This window comes from Macaca mulatta, chromosome 5, assembly GCF_049350105.2.
Source record: "Macaca mulatta isolate MMU2019108-1 chromosome 5, T2T-MMU8v2.0, whole genome shotgun sequence".
Lineage (NCBI taxonomy): Eukaryota > Metazoa > Chordata > Mammalia > Primates > Cercopithecidae > Macaca > Macaca mulatta.
In genome coordinates, this window is record NC_133410.1 from 24,017,827 (window position 1) to 24,039,157 (window position 21,331).

Consider the following 21,331-nt stretch of genomic DNA (forward strand, 5'->3'; position numbering starts at 1 on the left):
GGTTTTGTGTTTTACATTATTACTGGAAGAATGCTTCTTGCAGGAATTGTTTAAAACTTCAGGGATTCTTGGGATGAAGCAGTAAGATTAATGAAGCAAAGCGTTCGCCACCCTGTGCCAAGAACATCTATGCTCCTTTAGTAAGTTGGCCAGAATAAATATCTCCTTCCACAGCATAGGCGCTCTGTAGATTGCAGGCTTTAGTCTTGTATAAAATAAAATTATAAAAAAGGAAAACCCGATTGCAGTTGAGTGGGTCACCCACTTCTCACACCCCATCCATCACCTGTTTAGATCATTCTTTCACCCCCTAATTCCCCATCCGGACTCAACAGCTCTCCCCATCCTAAGCCCGGCGTCCTGTGTTTCCTGGTTTCCCAGAATCTGGCAATGTGATCAGAATAGTGAGTGCAGGGGGCTCAGTCGCTAATTCACCCTCAGAGGTACAGCTGGGAACATGATACCTCTCTGCAGTGGCAACACTGTGAAAAGATGCCACCTTGCCATCCCTACACGTGGCTGGAATTGGGAACATTACCTTGATCTGGCATAGTTGCTGGGACTGTCTAAATATCTCCTACAGTTTGCCAAATACCCATTTTTCTGCTCAGTTTGTCTGAGGGGTTCCATGCAACAGAAAGAATAGCTTGCCATCTTTAGGGCTGCAGGAACGGCAGAGCTCTTCCCCTTTCAGCCTCTAATGGGGGAACCTGGGCATTTGTAGCCTGTTCAAATAAACCAAGAAGGCAAAAAAAAAAAAAAAAAAAAAAAAAAATGCAGAAGAAAAGTAATTTGCACTTAAAAATGAAAACAAACCACTTTTCTCCTGTTCGCTTGGTATTTGTAGAAGTTTCAAGTGACAACACTACTATGTGTGGGTGAGTTCGTTCACTAAAATCCGTGGTTTCTGAGGCTGGAAGCCTCAGCCTACAGTCCCAGAATGTTACCCAAGAGTGCTGATGTAACATCAATGCTTCATTCTCTGAGTGCTATTTATTGTCTCAGTCTTCATTGCTTAAAGTCAGGAAACAACAAACACATTCATATTTGTGGCAAAACATCTACCTACTCATGACATGGCAAATAATCATTTTACAATAACAATACAGTACAATATGATCGTGCTACTTTCATGGCTAGGAATGAAGTTGTTGGATTTCTCTCTCAGAGCTACCCCTAAAGGCATTCACTTTATATTCTCTGAAGAGAACCAGCTAACCAGGTGGAACATCCACTAAGAATCTTCCACATAACCGAACCCCAGGAGCTTCCCTATTGCCCATACCAGAGAGGCCCATTTGGAAATACACCATCTGGTTTCTTGAGCACAGACCTGGAGTGTGGGATTCAGCTTGTCTGGCTCCAAAGCTGGCCCCTACTGATCAGCCTGAGATCCCCAGCCTGCACAGGCTGATTCCACGGCCAACACGTGGGCCCTGTGAGCATGTGCGTCCCGGGGCGGGGCGGGGGGCGGGGTTCCTTTGGGAAAGTACTGGGAGAGGGAGTCTTCCTATCTGAGTATCTTGGGTTGTGATTTGGTGTGAGCTTCACTGGCAGCTGCAATAGCAGCAACTCAACAAAACGGGACTGTTACACAAGCGGGGCAGAAGGCAGGTGGGCCGGCAGGGAAGTTGGTATTCGATTACTTGAAATATTCAGTTGTCCAGAGGGCAAGGACACGCACCAATCAAAGGACCACCTCTAGGTTTCAAAGCACGTCAAGATCTGTGTAAAGTCCTCTTTGCCTTCGTAAAATCTCACTTCAAAAATTCTACCAAATGCTCATCAGACGGAAATAACTGTTTCATCCCTCTAAAGGACGAAATGAAAAGCACCATTCAGTGTTTGGCCTGTCTGCTGGTTACCCACAAACTCAACGGGTGGGTTCCGAGAAGCAGATGAGCCATGAAGAGCATCAAACAAGCATTACTGCTCTGGTCACCACAGGGTCAGCTTTGAACCATAAGAAAGAGGGAGAAACTCCTTTGAGTCGCTGCTGGGCCTGCCGCCTGTGCTGGGTCTAGACATGTGTCACCGGAATATTGTCTTTGTGGCAGAGGAAGCAATGTCAAACATTAAATTGCTAACGTATCCATGACAAGCATTCATATGAGCCAACAAAATCACCAAGGTTCTGCTATTAAGGAGGATTCAGGAAGACTGGGCATTACTTTTAGGAAACTGGGATGACTCAAAATAGCACTGCTGAGTGTTACAAGATTTTTAAACTAATAATCAGCAAATCTTTTCAGCTGACTTTTGGCTTTAAGAGTTCTTACCAAAAAGATTGCTCAAGTGGAATGAGAGGGGCTCAAAGTTTGTTTTTTTATTTCATTATAAGAGCTGTCCCATCTTATCCAATTTTCTTCTTCCTCATTAAAAAGGGGGAAAAAAGGCATATTACATTTCTAGATGGTAAGAGTAAATGCTGTACTCTTTTCTCAGAAATTACAGGCTTTAAGATGCTCTTTAAAATGGCAGAAGGGGCATGTCATGCAGTTAGCCAATAAATGCAATCCCTGATTAAAATGTGAGTTCTAAAAGTTTGAAAACGTCTAACTATGTCAGTGCTTTTTAATTTCAGGGCTCTGAGCCTGGCTTTGATTTGTGTGTTGATTTTTCTTGGTCCTCTCTTGTGAGAGCTAATGCTACATGTCTTTTAATTTCACCCACCACACCTTCACAAACTTAAGTCAACAATGATATGTTCAAAAATCTTTGTTTTCCCTTTGAAACTGGATGCAAAAAAGAAATCTCTCCTGTCGGTGGAGACAGCTGTGAAGGAACGAGGCGCCTGCACATAAATCTCCTTAAACTTTTTGAATAGCTGCTTCTCTTTATCCCACTGGTATATCTGAGAGAATGTATAGTCACTCCCCAGGGCCAGGTAGTGATTATCTTTAAAAGAAAAGGGCTGCAGGGTCATGGCCCCCCGGGATGGAAGAGCTTGGATCTCCACGAACTGCTTACTGTTCCACCTCATGACCCGGGAGTCCCCGATGAAGCGGGTGAGGGAAAGGTACAGGGTATTGTGCATTCGGAAGCTCTTCACAGCCAGTACGTCCTCCATGTTGGGGATGTCACCATGAGGGACAAACTTCTTAGAGCTTTTATTCCACTGGAGGATGATGGGGACCTGGGAGCGGCTGGACAGGATGAGATGCGATTTTCCATCGATATCAACAAACTCTGCATCCGTGTCTCTGAACCACTCATGCAGTGACTGGTAAGAATAAAATCCTTTGCTGTTCCATTTGTAAACTGTGGACAGACCAGCCTTCGAGCTGTCTGCGATGACAAAGAACGTCTCGTCGTCGATCTGAAACAGCTCGATGTCGTTGGGCTTGGAAATGCGAGAGACCTCTATGTCTTGGAATTTGACAAATTTGGTCCAGCTCTCGTCGTATTTGTAAATGTGAGAGCCGCCGAAGAGCTGGGCTACCACCACAAAGACCTGATCATCGATGAGAATGGCCTTACAGCCCACGATGGACTGACCTGTGCTCCAAAATAAAGGAGAGGAGATTAGTGCAACTACAGCTAAAAATGCATCTCCACTTGTACTCTTGTACACTGCTGATGGGAGTGTGAAATGGCACCGTCACTATGGAAAACAGTAAACATGGACTTAACCTACGAGCCAACAATTCCACTTCTTGGTATAAACCCAAAATAATTGAAAGCAGTGACTCAAAGAGATATCTGTACACCTAATGCTATAGACCAAATGTTTGTGCTCTCTCCAAATGCATATGATGAAACCTCACCTCCAATGTGATGGTATTTGGTGGTGGGGCCTTTGGGAGGTGATTAGTTCATGGGAACAGAGTCCTCAGGAATGGGGTTAGTGCCCTTCCAACTCCCTCTGCCCTTCCACCACATAAATACACAGCAAAGAGGTGGTCAGCTATGCAGTGGGTTCTTGCCACATACCAAATCTGCCAGTGTCTTGATCTTGGACTTCCCAGCCCCAGAACTACGAGAAATAAATTTCTGTTGCTTATAAGCCACTCAGTCTATGGTATTCTGTTGCAGCAGCCTAAACAGACTAAGACACCTATAACATCATCCTTCACAATAGCCAAAAGGTGGAAGTAACTCAGGTTGCTTCAACGGATGAATAGACCAAGTGTGGCATATACATAAAATGGAATATTATTCAGCCTTAAAAAGGAAGAAAATTCTGACATATGCTACAACATAGATGGACTTTGAGGGCATTAAGCTAAGTGAAATAGCCAGTCACAAAAAGATAAATACTATATGATTCCAGTTATATGAGGTACCTAGAGCAGTCGGATGTATAGGGACAGAAAGGAAAGGAGTGGTTTTCAGGGGCTGTGGGATGGGGGAAATGAGGAGTTGTCATTTAATGGCAGAGTTTCAGTTTTTCAAGATGAAAAGCGTTTGGAGGTTAGTTATACAACAATGTGAATGTATCTAACACTACTGACCAGTATATTAAAACATGGTTAAGATAGTACATTTTGTGCTTTGTGTATTTTGCCACAATTAAAACAATTTTTTAAAATTATCTAAAAATGTGCTTCCATAGAAATGGTCAAGTGAGGTCATCAGGGCCTCTGGAGTCCTCAGAGGCAGGCATACAATTCAGGAAACTCACTAATGCACCAAAGGAATTATCGTCATGCTTTTTAATAAAGCTACATTAAATAGCTTGATTTAGCCATTTCACAATCTATACATATTTCAAAACTACATTTTATACACAAACAAATAGACACAATTTTAATTTGTCAGTTAAAAAATGTGTATCCATGGAAGAAAAATAAAAAGTATTTCCTGACTCCATATGGCAGAAGTAGGCAGTTAAACAGGCTTCTCCTGGCGGTAGGGTTGGGTAAGGGATGGTAAAAGGGCAGGACTGAGGTCTCAGAGGCAGGAGAAAAAGATTTCTGAGTGTTCTTGAAGACATTTGGGCTCTTTTGATTTCCAGAGCCAAAGGAAGCCAAGTGGAGGCAGAAAGAGTAGGGTTAAACCTCATGACACAGACCAGAGGCCTAGGGTTCAAAGCCTAGCCCTGCACCTTGTAAGCTTTCTGACCCTGTGCCAGTTAACCCAACTCTGTGCTCAAGTTCCTCATTCATAAAATGAGATTGAAGATGCTGCCAGCACTGATCTTACAAGTGACTGTAAGGATGAAATGAGATCATTCATGGCAAGCGTTTCTAGCATGGAGCACTGGCACCTAGGGGGTGATTGATCATTAGTGGGTATCATTATTGGACAATTGAAGCAATTGTCACAGTAATCACAAGACCTTGCCCCTTAGTGCTTGCCCATAGGGGGCATGCATAAATATCTAAAGAAGGAGCGATAGTCTGAATGATCTCGTTCAGGCGTCATAAAACTAAGACTTTGCAGAGACAGGGGACCATTTTCCATGGTGACTCTCCTCTCTGGCTCACCTCCCACCATCCCTTCTCATCCTGCACCCAGATGCCCCCCAGACCTCCCCATTCCAGAAGACCAACCACTAAGCAAAGGACCACCCACAAGACCACTGATCCTCCATCTAGATCATTTGATTAAAGGTTTTTTCTTTCCTTTAATTTTCTATGTAATTTCGACCAAAGTGAAATTGGCCAGAATCCCAAATTCTAAGGATGATTCCATTTCTATCCTAAGGACTGGCTTTGGGGGCTGACACTGGGTGGTTTTCAGAGTGGCATTTACTTTTCTCTTTCACCATTCTGGCCTTCCTGCAAGGACCTAATACCTTTTCCTTGTTTAAAACTAATTATTGCATTGTTTTTTCCTGAGGATATGTGTGCTAAATGTTTACCAGAGCAAATTTTGAAAATACTAAGAGGTAAAACGTAAAAAGTGTGTAGGTGGGCCGGGCACGGTGGCTTATGCCTGTAATCCCAGCACTTTGGGAGGTCGAGGTGGGCGGATCACGAGGTCAGGAGATCAAGACCATCCTGGCTAACACGATGAAACCCCGTCTCTACTAAAAATACAAAAAAATTAGCCGGGCATGGTGGTGGGCGCCTGTAGTCCCAGCTACTCGGGAGGCTGAGGCAGGAGAATGGCATGAACCCGGGAGGCGGAGGTTGCAGTGAGCCGAGATCGAGCCACTGCACTCCAGCCTGGGTGACAGAGCGAGACTCCATCTCAAAAAAAAATAAAAATAAAAAAATGTGTAGCTATGACCAGGCACTATTCTAAGTACTCTACATGCATTTACTTATTTAATCCTTATAACAACTATATGAGGCATATACTATTCTTAGCAGCATCATCATCCCCATTTTACAAAGGGTAAAACTGAGGCACAGAGAAGTTAAGTAATTTAGTAAAAGTCACACAGCTAGTATGTGGTAGAGACTGAGATTTAAATTCAGATAGTTTGGCCTCAGTCTACACTCTGCTACCAAAGAACCAAAAAGCACAAAGAAGAAAATACAAGCTAGTTGTACTATAGATGTGAAATAACACCTAATATCTTGATTATATTATTTATCGTTTAATCTATGCACATATTCAAATATTCTTTTTTCAAAAACTGGGGTTTATGTTATCCATAGATATTTTATAATCTACCTTTTTTCCACTTGGCGCCCATGCTGTGAACATTTCCTCATGCTGATGATTCTTCAACAACTTGATACTGTTTGACACTACACAGAATCTCATTGCACAGATGCACCATCTTGTATTTAATTAATGCTCTACTGTTGGACATTGCAGTTATTTCTAGGTTTTCCTTATTGTAAAATAACGTTTCCTTTGAAATATTGTTAAATAACATGTTTTGATACCATCTGGCAGTGTTCTCAAGTGTAAGAATTGCTGGGGCAAATGTTGTGCACATTTTTAAGCTTTTGGGTTTTAACTGCCAAACTGCTCTTCAAAAGCAGCATTGACTTCCACCCTGCCAACACTAATTGAGAGTGCAGGCTCCTCGTCTCTTCTTGAGCACCTGGCTACGGAGGCCACCGCCCCCCAGAAGCATCCTAGAGGTCTGCCTGTCACAGCCAAAGGACCGCGTGAAACAGAAGGAATTCCTTTCCTGGAGATGCTCTGGAACACACTCTGTCCAGGTTAGCCGTGGAGTTGTCAGTAGCAGACAGATCACTGTGTGCGTGTGTGTGGCGGGTGGGGGTGGTGAATGTAGGAAGAGGGATTACAGGTCGGAACATACTTAGCCTGCAGAAATCAAAAGGCAAACAAAATAAACCAAAATTGAGAAAGCCGAGATGAGGTGTAGAGAGAACGAGGGGAAGCGAACCTCACGGTGAACATGACCACGGGTTTCTCTCTCTCCCCTGGGGCACATGGACAGCTGGAGCCATCCCTTTGGCAACATGGTCACCAGGCCGGCAAAGGAGGAAGTGCATGCATTGAGAAAATCCTGCCCCACCCTTGTCAACTTGGGGACGACCCCACGACCAAACAAGATGTCAAATGAGGTACGCACAGCACAGGGAGGGAGAATGATCCATTTACCTCCTTCTTCTTCTAGGCAAGTAGCACCCAGGGCAGCGTCCTTGCCTATCCACGTGTGCTGTAGGGCTTTCCCTCATGCCAGGCTCAATGCCAGCTACCGAGAGACAGCTCCACTCCTCCCTCCATGGAGCGATCCCCCTTCCTTCTGTAGCACCACCTTCTACCTCCCTCAGGGAAGTCTGCTGCTCTCTGCATTCCCAACGCTCATGCAAGTTGTGGAGCAGTTTTAATGGGAATCATAAAGGTAGAGTCTGTGGGGGGAAAAGGAGGGTTGCTCCTATTTTACCCCCATTAAATCCTTACAGTATTGGCCAGGCACGTTGTCTCATACCTGTAATCCTAACACTTTGGGAGGCGGAGGCGGGTAAATCACCTGAGGTCAGGAGTTCGAGAACAGCCTAGCCAACATGGTGAAACCCCGTCTCTACTAAAAATACAAAAATTATCCAGGCATGGTGGTGTGTGCCTGTGATCCCAGATACTCGCGAGGCTGAGGCCGGAAAATCGCTTGAATCTGGGAGGTGGAGGTTGTAGTGAGCCGAGATCACACCACTGCACTCCAGCCTGTGTGACAAGAATGAGACTCTATCTAAAAAAAAAAAAAAAAAAAAAAAAATTCCTTATAGTGTTTCCCTGAGTCCAATACTATGCTGATCTCATTTTACAGATAAAGTGGAAATTCCTAAAATCTCCACTTTACAGATGAAAGGGGCTCGTGCACATTAAACCACTTGGCCACGGCCACCAACCAGTAAGGGCTGGAGCCAGGATGATCAAAAGCCAGTCTGATGTTGGTACTCATTTCTCGGGCTTGGTGGTGAAAAGAGGAGCCAGGTGGGCTTCATGTCATGGTCGCCGAGCTGTGGGATGATTCAGACTTGGAGACTGAGGGGCTGAGGAATCCTTGGAAACTAACAAGGTCCAGCAGGGCTTCGACCCCAGACACACCCACTCGGATGGCACTGACTTCCTCCCTACCAGCTCTGTGGCCTCCGTTGGGTCCAGGCCATGCTTGCTTGCCTGGGTTCCAGATTCTTTTCATAGCCTCTTAGCTGGCCACGGTGCTTCCACCTTTGTGCCCTCACTCCAAAAGTCTATATTCGACCTGGTAGCTGGACACAATCCAGCCTCTTGGCTAGGTACCTGCATCCTCCTGCCTCTGCACAAAACCCTCCGTGGCTTTGCAGGACATTCAGAAGAAAAGCCAAGTCCTTCCTAGGATCTGTGAGACTCCATGATGAGCCTTTCTGACTTCGGACTCATCAACTGCAACTCCGCGCTGGCTCATTTTGCTCATGCCAAACCATCCCCCCGGATGTTCCTCAAACAGGAGAGATGCTCTCCTGCCTCTACCTATGCACTTGCTGCTCCCTTTGCCTGGAATGCTCTTCCCCTCCATGGGAACCAATCCCACCGATCCCACAGGTCTTATTCAAGTAGCACCTTCTTGACGAGGCCTCTCCTGGACACTCTACCCAAGCCTTCAAATCCTCCCACACACAGTACTCCACATCTTCCTTCTTCACTTTATTTCCCCTCCTTAGCACATTTCTGTCTGATGTGTTTTTTGTTAATACTACAATTATTTTTACGATAATTATTACAATACGAATATTCTTACTGTCTCTTTCTCCCATTAGAATGGAAACTCCTGAGGGCAAAGGTTTTTACGTTTTGTTTTGTTTTTTTGAGATGGAGTCTTGCTCTGTCACCCAGGCTGGAGTGCAGCAGCATGATCTTGGCTCACTGCAACCTCTGCCTCCCGGGTTCAAGCAATTCTTCTGCCTGAGCCTCCCAAGTAGCTGGGATTACAGGCGCCCACCACCACGCCTGGCTAATTTTTGTATTTTTAGTAGAGACAAAGTTTCACCATATTGGCCAGGCTGGTCTCAAACTCCTGACCTCATGAGCCACCTGCCTTGACCTCCCAAAGTGCTGGGATTACAGGCATGAGCCATTATGCCCGGCCAGAATTTTATCTGGTTTATTCACTGCTGTGTCCCCAGCACCAAGAACATGCCTGGCTTAGAGTAAATGTTCAAGAAATCTTTGGAACAAATGAATAAATTTAAGAATGCCACCAGCTGCCGTATATCAGAAGGGCAGGAGTTTGAGATCAGCCTAGCCAACATAGCGAAACCCCGTCTCCACTAAAAATAAAAAACATTAGCCGGGTGTGGTGGTGGGTGCCTACAGTCCCAGCTACTCAGAGGGCTGAGGCAGGAGAATCACTTGAACCCAGGAGGCGGAGGTTGCGGTGAGCTGAGACTGTGCCACTGCACTCCAGCACGACGACAGAGTGAGACTCCATCTAAAATAGTAATAATAATAATAATAATAGTAATAAAAAGAAAAAAGAAAGACAGGGCTGTCCTACCAAGGTCAACCTGGGAGAGAAATCCAGTGGGGTACAACCATGAGAAACCCCAGGCTCGGCCCTGAATAAACAGTGGGTGACTGGACACGCCTGAGCCTGGACCTCATCATTTGTAAGGCTGTGAAAAGGATGGCGGCTTTGAGAAGTGCCTGCTCCGTGCACTCAGTCCTCACAGCATCCACATGAGGCACATCCACTCCCCATTTCCCAGATGAGAAAACCACGCCTCAAAGGCACAGGTACTTTCTAGTCCACGGCAGAGTTGGGAGTACAATCCGTGTGCATCAGTTTTCAAAAGCTGAGCTCTTTCTAGTATGTATGCCTTCTCTCTCTAAAGAAGAGAGCTTTTGTCCTCCAACCTATGGACAGATGTAACTCCAAGGACTGTTATGAGCTTCCAATGGGATAAACTAGGCCCTGGTGCCTCACAGGCTCACGGCCAACATCGGCTCTGGAACTTGTTCAAGAGCAAAGTTCAGCCAGGCAAGGTGGCTGAAGCCTACAATCCCAGCACTTTGGGAGGCCAAGGCAGGAGGATCCCTTGAGCTCAAGAGTTTGAGACCAGCCTGGGCATCATAGTGAGACCCTGTCTCTACAAAAAATAAAAAATTAGCTGGGTGCAGTGGTGTGTGCTTGTAGTCCCAGCTACTCAGGAGGCTGGGGCAGGAGGATCCCTTGAGCCCAGGAGTTCCAGGTTGCAATGAGGCAAGATTGCATCACTGTACTCCAGCCTGGGTGACAGAGTAAGAGCCTGTCTCAAAACAAAAACAAAAACAAAAAACCCACAAAAAAACAAAGAACAAAAAACAGCAAAGCTTCATTCTGCTCCCATCTCCTACCCTAGAGATGGAGAGAAAAGGCAGAGAGGCCAGCTCATCCTCCCCTCCCCTATCTTCCATGTCAGGACGAAGAGGGAAGAACAAAACCACGTGGGTATGGACTCGCTTCCTCATATCCCTTGTTCTTGGCTTCCACAGCAGGTTCACCTGTGCCACTCTGTGCTGAGTCTGCACTTCCAAGAGCGCTACTCTCTGGAAGGTGAGCTCAGCACTGGGAGGCCAGATGGCCCGACGGTGGCCAGCTCATCTGAAATGGCATCCTCGGAGCATCCGATGTACATCTCACACTGAGATACACTGTGAGATAAGGCTCATTAGCAGCTCTCCCCGCCTCCCCACCTCCCCGTACCTGCTGCGAAGCCACTTGGTGCTTGGGAGACTCTTAGGAGCCTCCCAATCTAGAAATTCTACCTGAATATGCTTCTTGCTGCAACAGTAAAACGCTGCTCTAAGGCCACATCAGGAGCCTCTAAGGGAAACCCTCTCCTGGGGTGATAATTAGACCTTTGTGGCACTGTTTACACAGTATTATTATCAGATTGCACGTTGATAAATGAGAAGTGTTTCAAAGGTTATTTCAAAAGCAAGTAGACAGTCCACACTTAGTAAGGCTAAGGCACTGGGATCCCATGACAGCACTGAAAGAAGCGTTAACTAATTCATATCCCAAATGCCTAATTTAGGGATCTATTTATTCTTATTTTGTATGTACTTACTAAAAGAAAGCAGTGATCACTAGGACTTAGCAAAGGGCGCTAGAAACAAGCTATAGGGTATGTGTGTGTGTTTGTTAGCATATTAGTTAACAATCAGCTTAACGAAAGTCAAAGCATAATTTAGTTGCTACAAAGCTGGTACAGACCTGGGTTCTGATACTGCTCAGAACAAAGGATTCTCAGTGTGACTTCTCACCCCTACTAAAAAATGCCTCCCACCACGTGCAACCTGCAAATGGTCATCAGTAGTAAGCAGGATCACTACCTGAGGTTTCCACTCTCCCAGTAACGGACCACACCAAGACAATCACTGGAGAGACCCGGAGGGTAGGCTGGGACGTGTTCCCCAGCTCTAACCAGGTTAGACGGCCAAGCTCTCCCTCAATACAGAGGGCGTTCCTTCTCCCATGGGCTTGAGGAATGCTGAAATTAGTTCAACACATCTGATGAAAGCCACAACACACCTGTAATGTTGTCATAGCTCCGGAAATTCATTTCGATGTGGTCCCACTCCAGCACCATGCAGTTCTCCATGCTGGGCTGCGCGATGGCCACGTACACATCGTTCTTGGAGTTGAACGTATCCACTGAAACCGACTGGTAGGGTAAAGTCTGATGAACAACAAAATCTGGGAACGGGTGTTTAAAAAGAAAAGCGTTCATAAAACCTCCTGCAGGAATTATCAACCACCATCACCTTTCCATCACCACATCAGCTCTGAAAAGGACTGGGGAGGAGGAGGAGGACAGGAGAGAAGCAACACAAACATCACAGCGTATTTTACTCGGAGACATTCCAGAAAGAGTCCCGGCTTGTGCAGGACCATCAGACAGAATGCACAGCTTCTACTACAGCTTCCTGTGGAGAAACGGCTTCCCGAGTTTGGCTAAAGGATCTGAGTTTTAAGCATATTTGGTGAGACTTGGCTTTCAAAGTGGTAAGACAGACAGGACGTTGCACAGCAACATTCTCAAAACGGCCGTGCAAATCACGCTGTGACAAGGTGGGGGCTGTGGTCCAGTGAGTTTGGAAAATGCTGTACTTCCAGCTCTCTCAGAACAGCCCTTGTAGGGAAGAAGTCTGCTTTGTTTTGTTTGATGTGGTGCTTCTCAAACTTACCTGACCCTTTATCTCCAGTTATAACCCCTAGCTTGGGATTGCCTGTCAGCAGACAACCCCACTGCACGTTCAGAATGAATGGTACACTCTCCAAATGGCACACTGAACACTGGAAACCAAACCAAACCCTCTGCTACGGTCTCAGGGGTATTATGGTTCCTACCCACTTAGCCTAGCACAAAGTGAGTGCTCAATACATGTTACCTTTTAGAGGTGCCCCTCCCTTCATTCTGGGGGCAGAGTAGGTGCTTACTGAATACTTGTTGGCTAAACCAGTGTGAGGGGACTGGCTTTGCTTCTCAGCCCACTCTAAAGACTACAGGGAAGGAGATGGAGGCTGAGTGGTACACGAAGATTTGGGTAGAAGGAGGAGAAAAGAAGAGGCTGCCTCTGCAGCCCAACAGGTAGGAGGTGACTGAGGGAGAGTGTGGACAAGTGGCTCCAGTGGACGGGGTACCTTCCCATCCCCAAGTTGAGAGCAGAACATCCTGGTGAAGGGCTGGGGCTCCAAGGTAAGACAAACTGGGCTTCCGATTCTTGCCCTGCCACTTTCAGCTGCATGACCTTTGGCAAGACAATTGACCCTCAGGTTCTTTCTTCATCTGTAAAATGAGGGTGGTGTCTATTTCATAAGGTTACTGTAAGACTAAACCCAAGAGTACATGTAAGTATATACTGCAGTGCTATGGTGATCACTTAGTAGTTGATATACGCAACAACGATAGTATTCAGTTGCCTGCTTGAAGACTTAGGGAGGAGTCACGGCTCCCCCTCATCCCGCCCCCCACCAAAATAATAATTGCTTGGTCAAAGATAAAAAAACAAACAAACAACAACAAAAAAGAAAAAAACAGAAAAAAGTGAACCTCTGTTCACTCCTGTTGGCACTGCCAGAACGAGCGTAGAAGCCAGAAAGCGCGTGTTGACTGCACAAGGCTTTGCTGGTTTCTGTGTTCACACGTAGACAAAGAAAGGGGAAATGGCATCAGTCATCATGTGCTCCCTTTTCTGGGGATATAAAAGGACTTGGATAATACAGCTGCTTTCTTTTAATTACAACCAAGATGGCTATAAACTCCTCTCCTACATCTCCGGTTGCATTCGACTAATCCGAGTCTGCCAAAGGTTCTAGGCACTCCCGCGATGCCTGCCACTCACTCATCTCCTCCCTCCCATTAGCCTTCCTACTGCACTCTGAACTCACAGAAACATGAGTATTTGCTTTAAAAGGCAGGCTGTTTAAAGTGTAGACTAGAAAGTTTCTGGTTTTATTGAAGAATCCCAGGATGAAAAGGAGCTGTCACAGTGCAGAGCATTTTACAAATCTAGCCTTTCGTGGCCCTGTTTTAATCTATTTTCCCCACATAGTGGTTTCACAATATTTTCTATATACTATCTGGCATAACACAGATTGTTCAATCATTTGAATTACAAATCTAACTCTTGATAGAAGACACCCCTCCCCCCAAAAAAAAGGGAGGAGAAGGAGGAAGAAGAGGAAGAGAAGGAAAAAAGAAGAATGGGGCCAGGCAAGATACACAAGATGGCTTGTGCCTGTAATCCCGGCAGCTTGGGAGGCCAAGGCAGGTGGACTGCTTGAGGCCAGGAGTTTGAGACCAGCCTAGCTAACATAGCAAGACCTTCTCTTTACTGAAAATTTAAAAAATTAGGCCGGGCACGGTGGCTCAAGCCTGTAATCCCAGCACTTTGGGCGGCCGAGATGGGCGGATCACGGGGTCAGGAGATCGAGATCATCCTGGCTAACACGGTGAAACCCCATCTCTACTAAAAAATACAAAAAAACCAGCCGGGCGTGGTGGCGGGCGCCTGTAGTCCCAGCTACTCGGGAAGCTGAGGCAGGAGAATGGTGTAAACCCGGGAGGCGGAGCTTTCAGTGAGCTGAGATCCGGCCACTGCACTCCAGCCTGGGTGACAGAGCGAGACTCCGTCTCAAAAAAAAAAAAAAAAAAAAAAAAATTAGCCAGGGGTCATGGTGCATGCCTGTAGTCCCAGCCACTCTGGAAGCTGAGGTGGAAGGATCAATTGAGCACAGGAGTCTGAGGTTGCAGTAAGCTATGATTGTGCCACTGCACTTTAGCCTGGATGACAGAGCAAGACCTTGCCTCAAAAAAAAAAAAAGAGAGAGAATGAAAAGCAAATGGTTGATGCATATATGTTTGTGGATATCAGAGAGAGGACCAGAGGAATTTAAATATCTTCTCCCACCCCCAATTAAATTTACTTCTCACAAACAGCAAAAGCACATTGTTGTGGAAAGATCTTAGAAATACACATATTGATGTGACATCAATTTACTAGTGTTAAAATATTAATGGCACTCTGCAAAAAGAGCTGCCACTTCCATTCACACTGGATTAAGTTCATGATGTCAGTGGGACTCTTACAATTTAGGCCTTTCTCCCAGTGGAATCAACAGATTTTTACATGGCTATTTATAGCACTTGCAGAAAATAAATTATACATGACGCCGATCCTGCTGGGAGAGAAACTGCACATTAATGCATTATTTCTCTTTGCATTTTCATCAGCCCCGAAAAGGGGAAGCTAACAGGACAATTAGGATGCAAAATTCACTTCCTCTAAGGAATTTAGTGAATTACCCATCTAACACAGGGAATCATTGGTAGGTAACAGGGACTTTTGAGGTGGTTAAAAATAGACTTGAAGGGAAGGGTTCAAGAGCTGATTAAAGATCTGAAACAGCCCAATGTTGGCTTTGTGGTATGAATTACATGCGTTGGCCAAGGAACAGAATGGGGACAGTACCTTCCTCTCTCTGGGAAAAAAACAGTGAGACAGGAGAAAACTCACCCCTTTTCTGAAAATCTGAGTTGAAAAGGAAAACAACCGTACTTAGAAAATATGCTTCTTTCCAAACCTTTGGCAAGAATACAATCACTGCACCATGAACTCTCGAATTTGGCTTTCCATTTTCCATCCATCCTCATTTGTTCCCCCCACCCCACGCCCCTACTGCCCATCTAGCTTTTAATGAAGCAACAGAGGCTGAGGTTTGATCTGAACGGAAGATAATGAACCCCGAACACTCACAATTTGTTGACCTAGTTCTTACACATCAGGGCCTATATTTGGGGGTGGGTCACAACTTGATTGCACCATTTTTTTCCCGATGGAAGAAACTGTCAGCAAGAGCCTCATCTCTGTTTGTGAGTCTTAAAGGGATAAAACCATAGCAAAGCCAGAATTATCATCTCCCTCTCACCAGAAAGCCTAGCGCTGACTTTTTAAAGTTTAGGAGGAAGCTTGTTCATGAAGACAAACACTGCATAACACAGAGAAGCCTCTAAAATGTGTTAAGGCCTCTTGCTGCTCCATGTTGGGATGAGGACAGGTTACCTCAGTTCCAAGCTACCACCATTCCAATAACAATTCTCAGAGCCTGGGTCACTTTTACAACCATCCCCAGGGCCCTAAGTTCAGAAAATATATTTTCTTATAGAAATTATTTCCTATTCCCACGGCCCTCCAGCCCATTACTTCCATCAGAGGTTAGCAGAGTCTCTCCACGCTATGGCCAGGTGTGAAGAGAACAATGGAAAATCTGCAAATTTCACCTTAGCATTTCGAGAACTCTCCAGAGAAAATGGAGAAAAGGTAGAGAGAAGTTCTCGGTGAACTTTGGTTTAGCTTTGGTTTAATTCAATTTAATTTAATTTAGCATTTAATGCCAAATAGTCTTGAATGCCACCTTTTGGTGCAAATGTTATCGACTACGACCAGTGATTTATTGCTCTGGCCCTAAAATACAATAAATTAACCTCCTAATGGCCTCAGCTGACTATGGAGCACCTGCCAATTACACAGCTGAAGAAGCCCCTATTCGATGATGAAAGAAAAAGTCATTTTTGTGAGATTTCAGGTTGTCTATCAGACAAGAACAGAACTTGCAGGGGTCCCTTATTTACAAACAAAGATACCTGGAAATGATTTTTACTTTGTGGGTTTTTGTTTATTTGTTGGACGGTGGTAGCAGGGACTGGCCTAAATGTGATATTTTGTTCTTGGAGTTTTGGTGTCTTTTGAGTTTCTGTAACTATTTTCTGTTTCTCATTCCTGCTGCTTCTCCTGACATGACTTGAGGCTTTGTAGATAGCAGCTCTCAGCCTGAATGTTTATTTTTATAAATCGGGTAAGCAGGTTTTCATACAGTGGCCTGATCCTCTCTCTGACTTTAGAAGCTGTAGAAACCCCACGTAAGCCTTTCCAATGGAGATACTCACCAGTACCTTTGGCCTCATGTTGTGACAGTGGAAGCAGTTAGTATATATGTAAGTATAGTTTAATTTTATCTTATAACCTGAAAAATGTATAAACTGAAAGCTTGTGGCAGGCCCTGGAAAACAAAATCAAACTTTCTTTACATTTTTCCGTCAACATGAGTTGTTTCCTTTTGATAACTAGTCATTAACTCTTATTTTCTATTTTGCCATTGGTTATAATTTACCTAGTTATCTCTTCTTACATGGGACTCTAAAAGTCATTTGTGGGTTTAAAGCTCTGGTGTTTGGGCCAGGCACAGTGGCTCACACCTGTAATCCCAGCACTTTGGGAGGCCGAGGCGGGCGGATGATGAGGTCAGGAAATCGAGACCATCCTGGTCAACATGGTGAAACCCCGTCTCTACTAAAAATACAAAAATTAGCTGGGTGTGGTGGTGCACACCTGTAATCTCAGCTGCTTAGGAGGCTGAGGCAGGAGAATCGCTTGAACTCAGGAGGTGGAGGTTGCAGTGAGTCGAGATCACACTGCTGCACTCCAGCCTGGGTGACAGAGTGAGACTCCACCTCAAAAAAAAAAAAAAGTCTGGTGTTTGTTAGTTAAATGTCCAGTGAACTTCATCTTCCTAAAGCAAGAGAACAGTCTCAACCGAGTAATTTAGGCCTCCCTGCACTGACCTTCTATGAAACCTAGATTGATGTGAAAACATTCTCTTGCCAAACCCACAAGTTTATACTTTGACTTAAGAAAATGAAACCCTTAGAGAAATTTGAATTTTGCAAAGAAGCAAAATTAAAGCCAGGGCAGTTAACAAAAATTCTCCCAAACTTTCGAGATGTTTTCCTTACCACATCAATTCATTTCTTTAGAATGTTTAAAATTTCTCTAGAACTATTTTGATAAACAGTTCTATATTCACCTTTCCCCACTCTCTGTTGACAGTCTAAAAGAAAGACAAAGAGATTATTCTAGATATCCATGTCTGATGAGATAGGCTCTGAATACCTGTAGTTGTGCATTCATAGTCAAAGCTGGTCACATCATTCAGCTTCTTTTCCTGATACTCTGGTGGACCACTACACAGCACGTCGGAAACAGTGGAATTTGTCATCTTCAACCACAGGTATAGCCACTTGGCTTTGCAGTCACATTCAAATTTATTACCCCTTAAATCTCTAAAAATCAAAATAAAGCACAAACACATAGACGTGTCTGACATGTTTTGGTAGTAACACGAAACTCCAGAATTATTAACATCCTGATATATTTAAAATCCCTTAAAATGGAGTTCAAAAAATTTTGTATATAATGCCTCCTGTTTCTTGTATCTATCACTGACTTTATTTAATACTCCTCAGCACCCGGGAATTTAACTGCATAACTATATAACGTCCAGGGAGCTCTCAGCGAGGACATATCATCTCTCTAGATGCTCTTGTCTCCACGCCATGCTGGAAATGGGAGATGTGTGATAGAAGAGGAGCCCCCAACAGAGGTTCTCATCAATATAAAGAGGATATTGTAGGAAGATAGTTTTCACAAACACAATTGAAACTTCAAGCTCTTGTTAAAACTACGTCCAGTAGGTTGGGCACGGTGGCTCATGCTTGTAATCATAGCACTTTGGGAAGCCAAGGTGGGCAGATCACCTGAGGTTAGGAGTTCGAGACTAGCCTGGCCAACATGGTGAAACCCTGTCTCTACTAAAAACAAAAATTAGCTGGGGGCAGTGGCATGCGCCTGTAGTCCCAGCTACTCAGGAGGCTGAGGCAGGAGAATCGCTTGAACCCGAGAGGCAGAGGTTGCAGTGAGCCGAGATCATGCCGCTTCACTCCAGCCTGGGCAACAGAGCGAGACTCCATCTAAAAAACAAAAACAAAACTATATCCAGTAAGAAGCAATGCTAGAAGATAAAGCAGGTGAACGCGCCATCTCAAGGAGGGGACCTCCCACCCAGCAAGTGCATTTTACCATTGGCCTCATGGTGCTAAGTATAAAATGGCAAAATCCAACACAACACAAACTGTATGCTATTTCCCAGGATGCACTACTTTGTTATAGATTTTTAGGCACAGCATAAAAGAAATGCATAAAAGAAAGGTAAGAGGGGATTGAAAGACATGATTAACTGGGGCACAATGACAAGAACACATAAACTAAATTTCATTACTTACAGTTCAATCAGAGAGTCTAAATCACTGAAGACATCCCTTGGTAGTGCTTTTATGTGGTTATTGGCCAAAGAACTAGAACAAGAAAGTCACATTGCAATGCAGTTATTATCTCATACCCTGTCACTCTCAATTCCCTTCAGATAAAGCTATTGACTTACAGCACAGCTTTGGTCATCAATACTGAGAGAGAGCTTAGTTATGCAAAGATAACATAAGATATGCTGGATTATAATATAAATTTTCTTTTTTTTTTTTACAAAAAGCACTTTTTAAGCTCTTTATGTATATTTGCTCAACCTCAGATGGCTTCCCATGCTTCTTAGAATCAAAGCCAAAGTTCCTTCGGTGGCATGCAAGACCCTTTATTGCCTGGCTACCTCCACTCTTGCTTACCTAGGAGACCCCATGTCATCGGTCTCCAACTACTCAATGGATCTCTGATCCAGCCACACTGGCCTCCTTGCTATGCCTCCAACAGGTGAGGCATGCTCCTACCTTCTAAGCCTCTGAACTTGGTCATCTGCCTGGAATGTTCTTTCCCCAGCTATCCATTTGGCATTCCATTGCCTCCTTTGGGTCTGTCCTCAAGTATCACCACCTTCTCAGGCCTCTGCACACCTCCCTTCCCTGCACCGCCATCATTTGGCACACTGCATATTTTAATTATCTATTTGTTTACTGGCTGTGTATTCTCCCTCTACATAAGCCACATGAGGAAAGAGATTATTATCTGTCTGTCCACTGCTGTATCCCCAGTTCCTAGAACAGTGCCTGGCACACAGCAGGTACTCAGTATATCTTTGCTGAATTAATGTATTAAGCACCAAAGTAAGAGTGATAAAAGAAGATTTACAGTCTTGTCCCAAGAAGTTCCCTAATGGTCCATCTGAGTGAATTCTATTACTTGTGACTCTAAGAAAGGACTCAGTAAATACTCCTTTACATAATAAAGTACTCCTTTAAGAATAAAGGTTAGAGCTGTAGGGAATGATTGACTATGATCAATTTCATTTTCACATTAATAAAGGTTGACCCAAAACCATTTTGCATTTGCTCGTGGGGTTAAAGATCATTCTAAGACGTCTTAGTCCACACCCCACCTCCAGGAAATAGACTAGAATGCACAGCATCAACTCTTTCTCTGATGATTCAGGATTTTGCAGTGCCCTGTCATCATCCTGTGAAGATGAATGTCCACGGTGCAGGGCTGATGTAGAAAGACGCGGAGTGTTGAAATGATGTACACTGAGTTTGTGATTTCCCCAGGCACTGCACTCTAATGTGAGTCAGCCAAGAAACTGATGCCTACTTTTGTTTTCTTTTACACATATGAATGCAAACAGCCAAACATATAAATGACAAACATGTAAGCAATTCATCCCCAACCTATTTAAGATATCTACGAAATGTATCTTCTGTATCATCATAATGACCCATCCCAGAAAGATGAATTAAAGAAATGAGTCTTCCTACCTAGAGTCGGTTAGCTGGGCACAGTAGAAAGCTTGGAGCCCAAACATTCTTGCTTCAAGGCACCAATTGAATATAGGGAGACCCATAGCTTCTGAATTATGCCCCTTTCCATCTGGGTAGCCACAAATGGATTTAAATAAAGTTTCATGTACTCTTTTGCCTTTCTTTTCTAAATGATGTATTTGTACATTTTTAACTGTGTTGGAAAATAGGCTGAATATGTAAACAGACTGAAGCTACTCTGAAAGAGTTTTTGGAAATTTTTAAAAGGGGGGGTGTTCATTTTGATTTTTTTTTTCTTGGTCGATGGTCACTTTTTCTGGAAAGTAAAGTACAACAATGTTTTAGCTAATTAACATTATTAGCTAAAAACTTCAACTAATTGAAAGTTATTGTATTGATATGATAAGTATACACAGAATGGTCAAAGCCAAAAAAAAAAAAAAAAAAAAAGCAGAGTGTTTAGCAACGTTCCAAATGTTCAATTTAGATTTCAGAAAGCACAATTATTTAGATGGGCTATTCACCCCACTCACACTAAGTGCTTAACACCTGCCTTTCCACTTCATTTTGCCTACAAATCATGGCACTTACTTTATTTCTAAAACTACTTAACAGCTCCCTGTCCCTTGGGCTTCATGGGACTGCTGGAAACAAATGTTCTAGATTTTAGTTACAGATTGGCACAGCTCCTTCAATGCTTTGAAACCTGATCTATGTCTCTTTTCCTATGCATGTGAGTCTGTAAGCATTGGAAAAGTTCATAAAAGATAAAAATCAGCTGCTTAACTTCAACAAGCAAATTCCAAATAGGAACTTCCGTAAGCACAGGGGTGAACTTTAGAGACTTGGTATCTTCTCTTTGCTTAGAGGTTTTTAAAAGCGGAGGGAGGTGAATT

The 21,331-nt window shown here is 44.2% G+C and overlaps 1 protein-coding gene across 1 annotated transcript in view; it reads right to left on the reverse strand.

Annotated features, from left to right (window-relative positions):
• Nucleotides 1–974: 974 nt before the first annotated feature.
• The window catches only part of LGI2 (leucine rich repeat LGI family member 2), a 30,049-nt gene continuing 9,692 nt past the window's right edge, over nucleotides 975–21,331 (reverse strand). The window contains exons 5-8 of the mRNA XM_001082016.5: nucleotides 18,960–19,031; nucleotides 17,791–17,960; nucleotides 11,870–12,034; nucleotides 975–3,498 (exon numbers count right to left, since the gene is read on the reverse strand). Coding sequence (XP_001082016.1) covers nucleotides 2,681–3,498; nucleotides 11,870–12,034; nucleotides 17,791–17,960; nucleotides 18,960–19,031 — 1,225 coding nt within the window. The 3' untranslated portion in view covers nucleotides 975–2,680. The remainder of the gene's footprint in view (nucleotides 3,499–11,869; nucleotides 12,035–17,790; nucleotides 17,961–18,959; nucleotides 19,032–21,331) is intronic.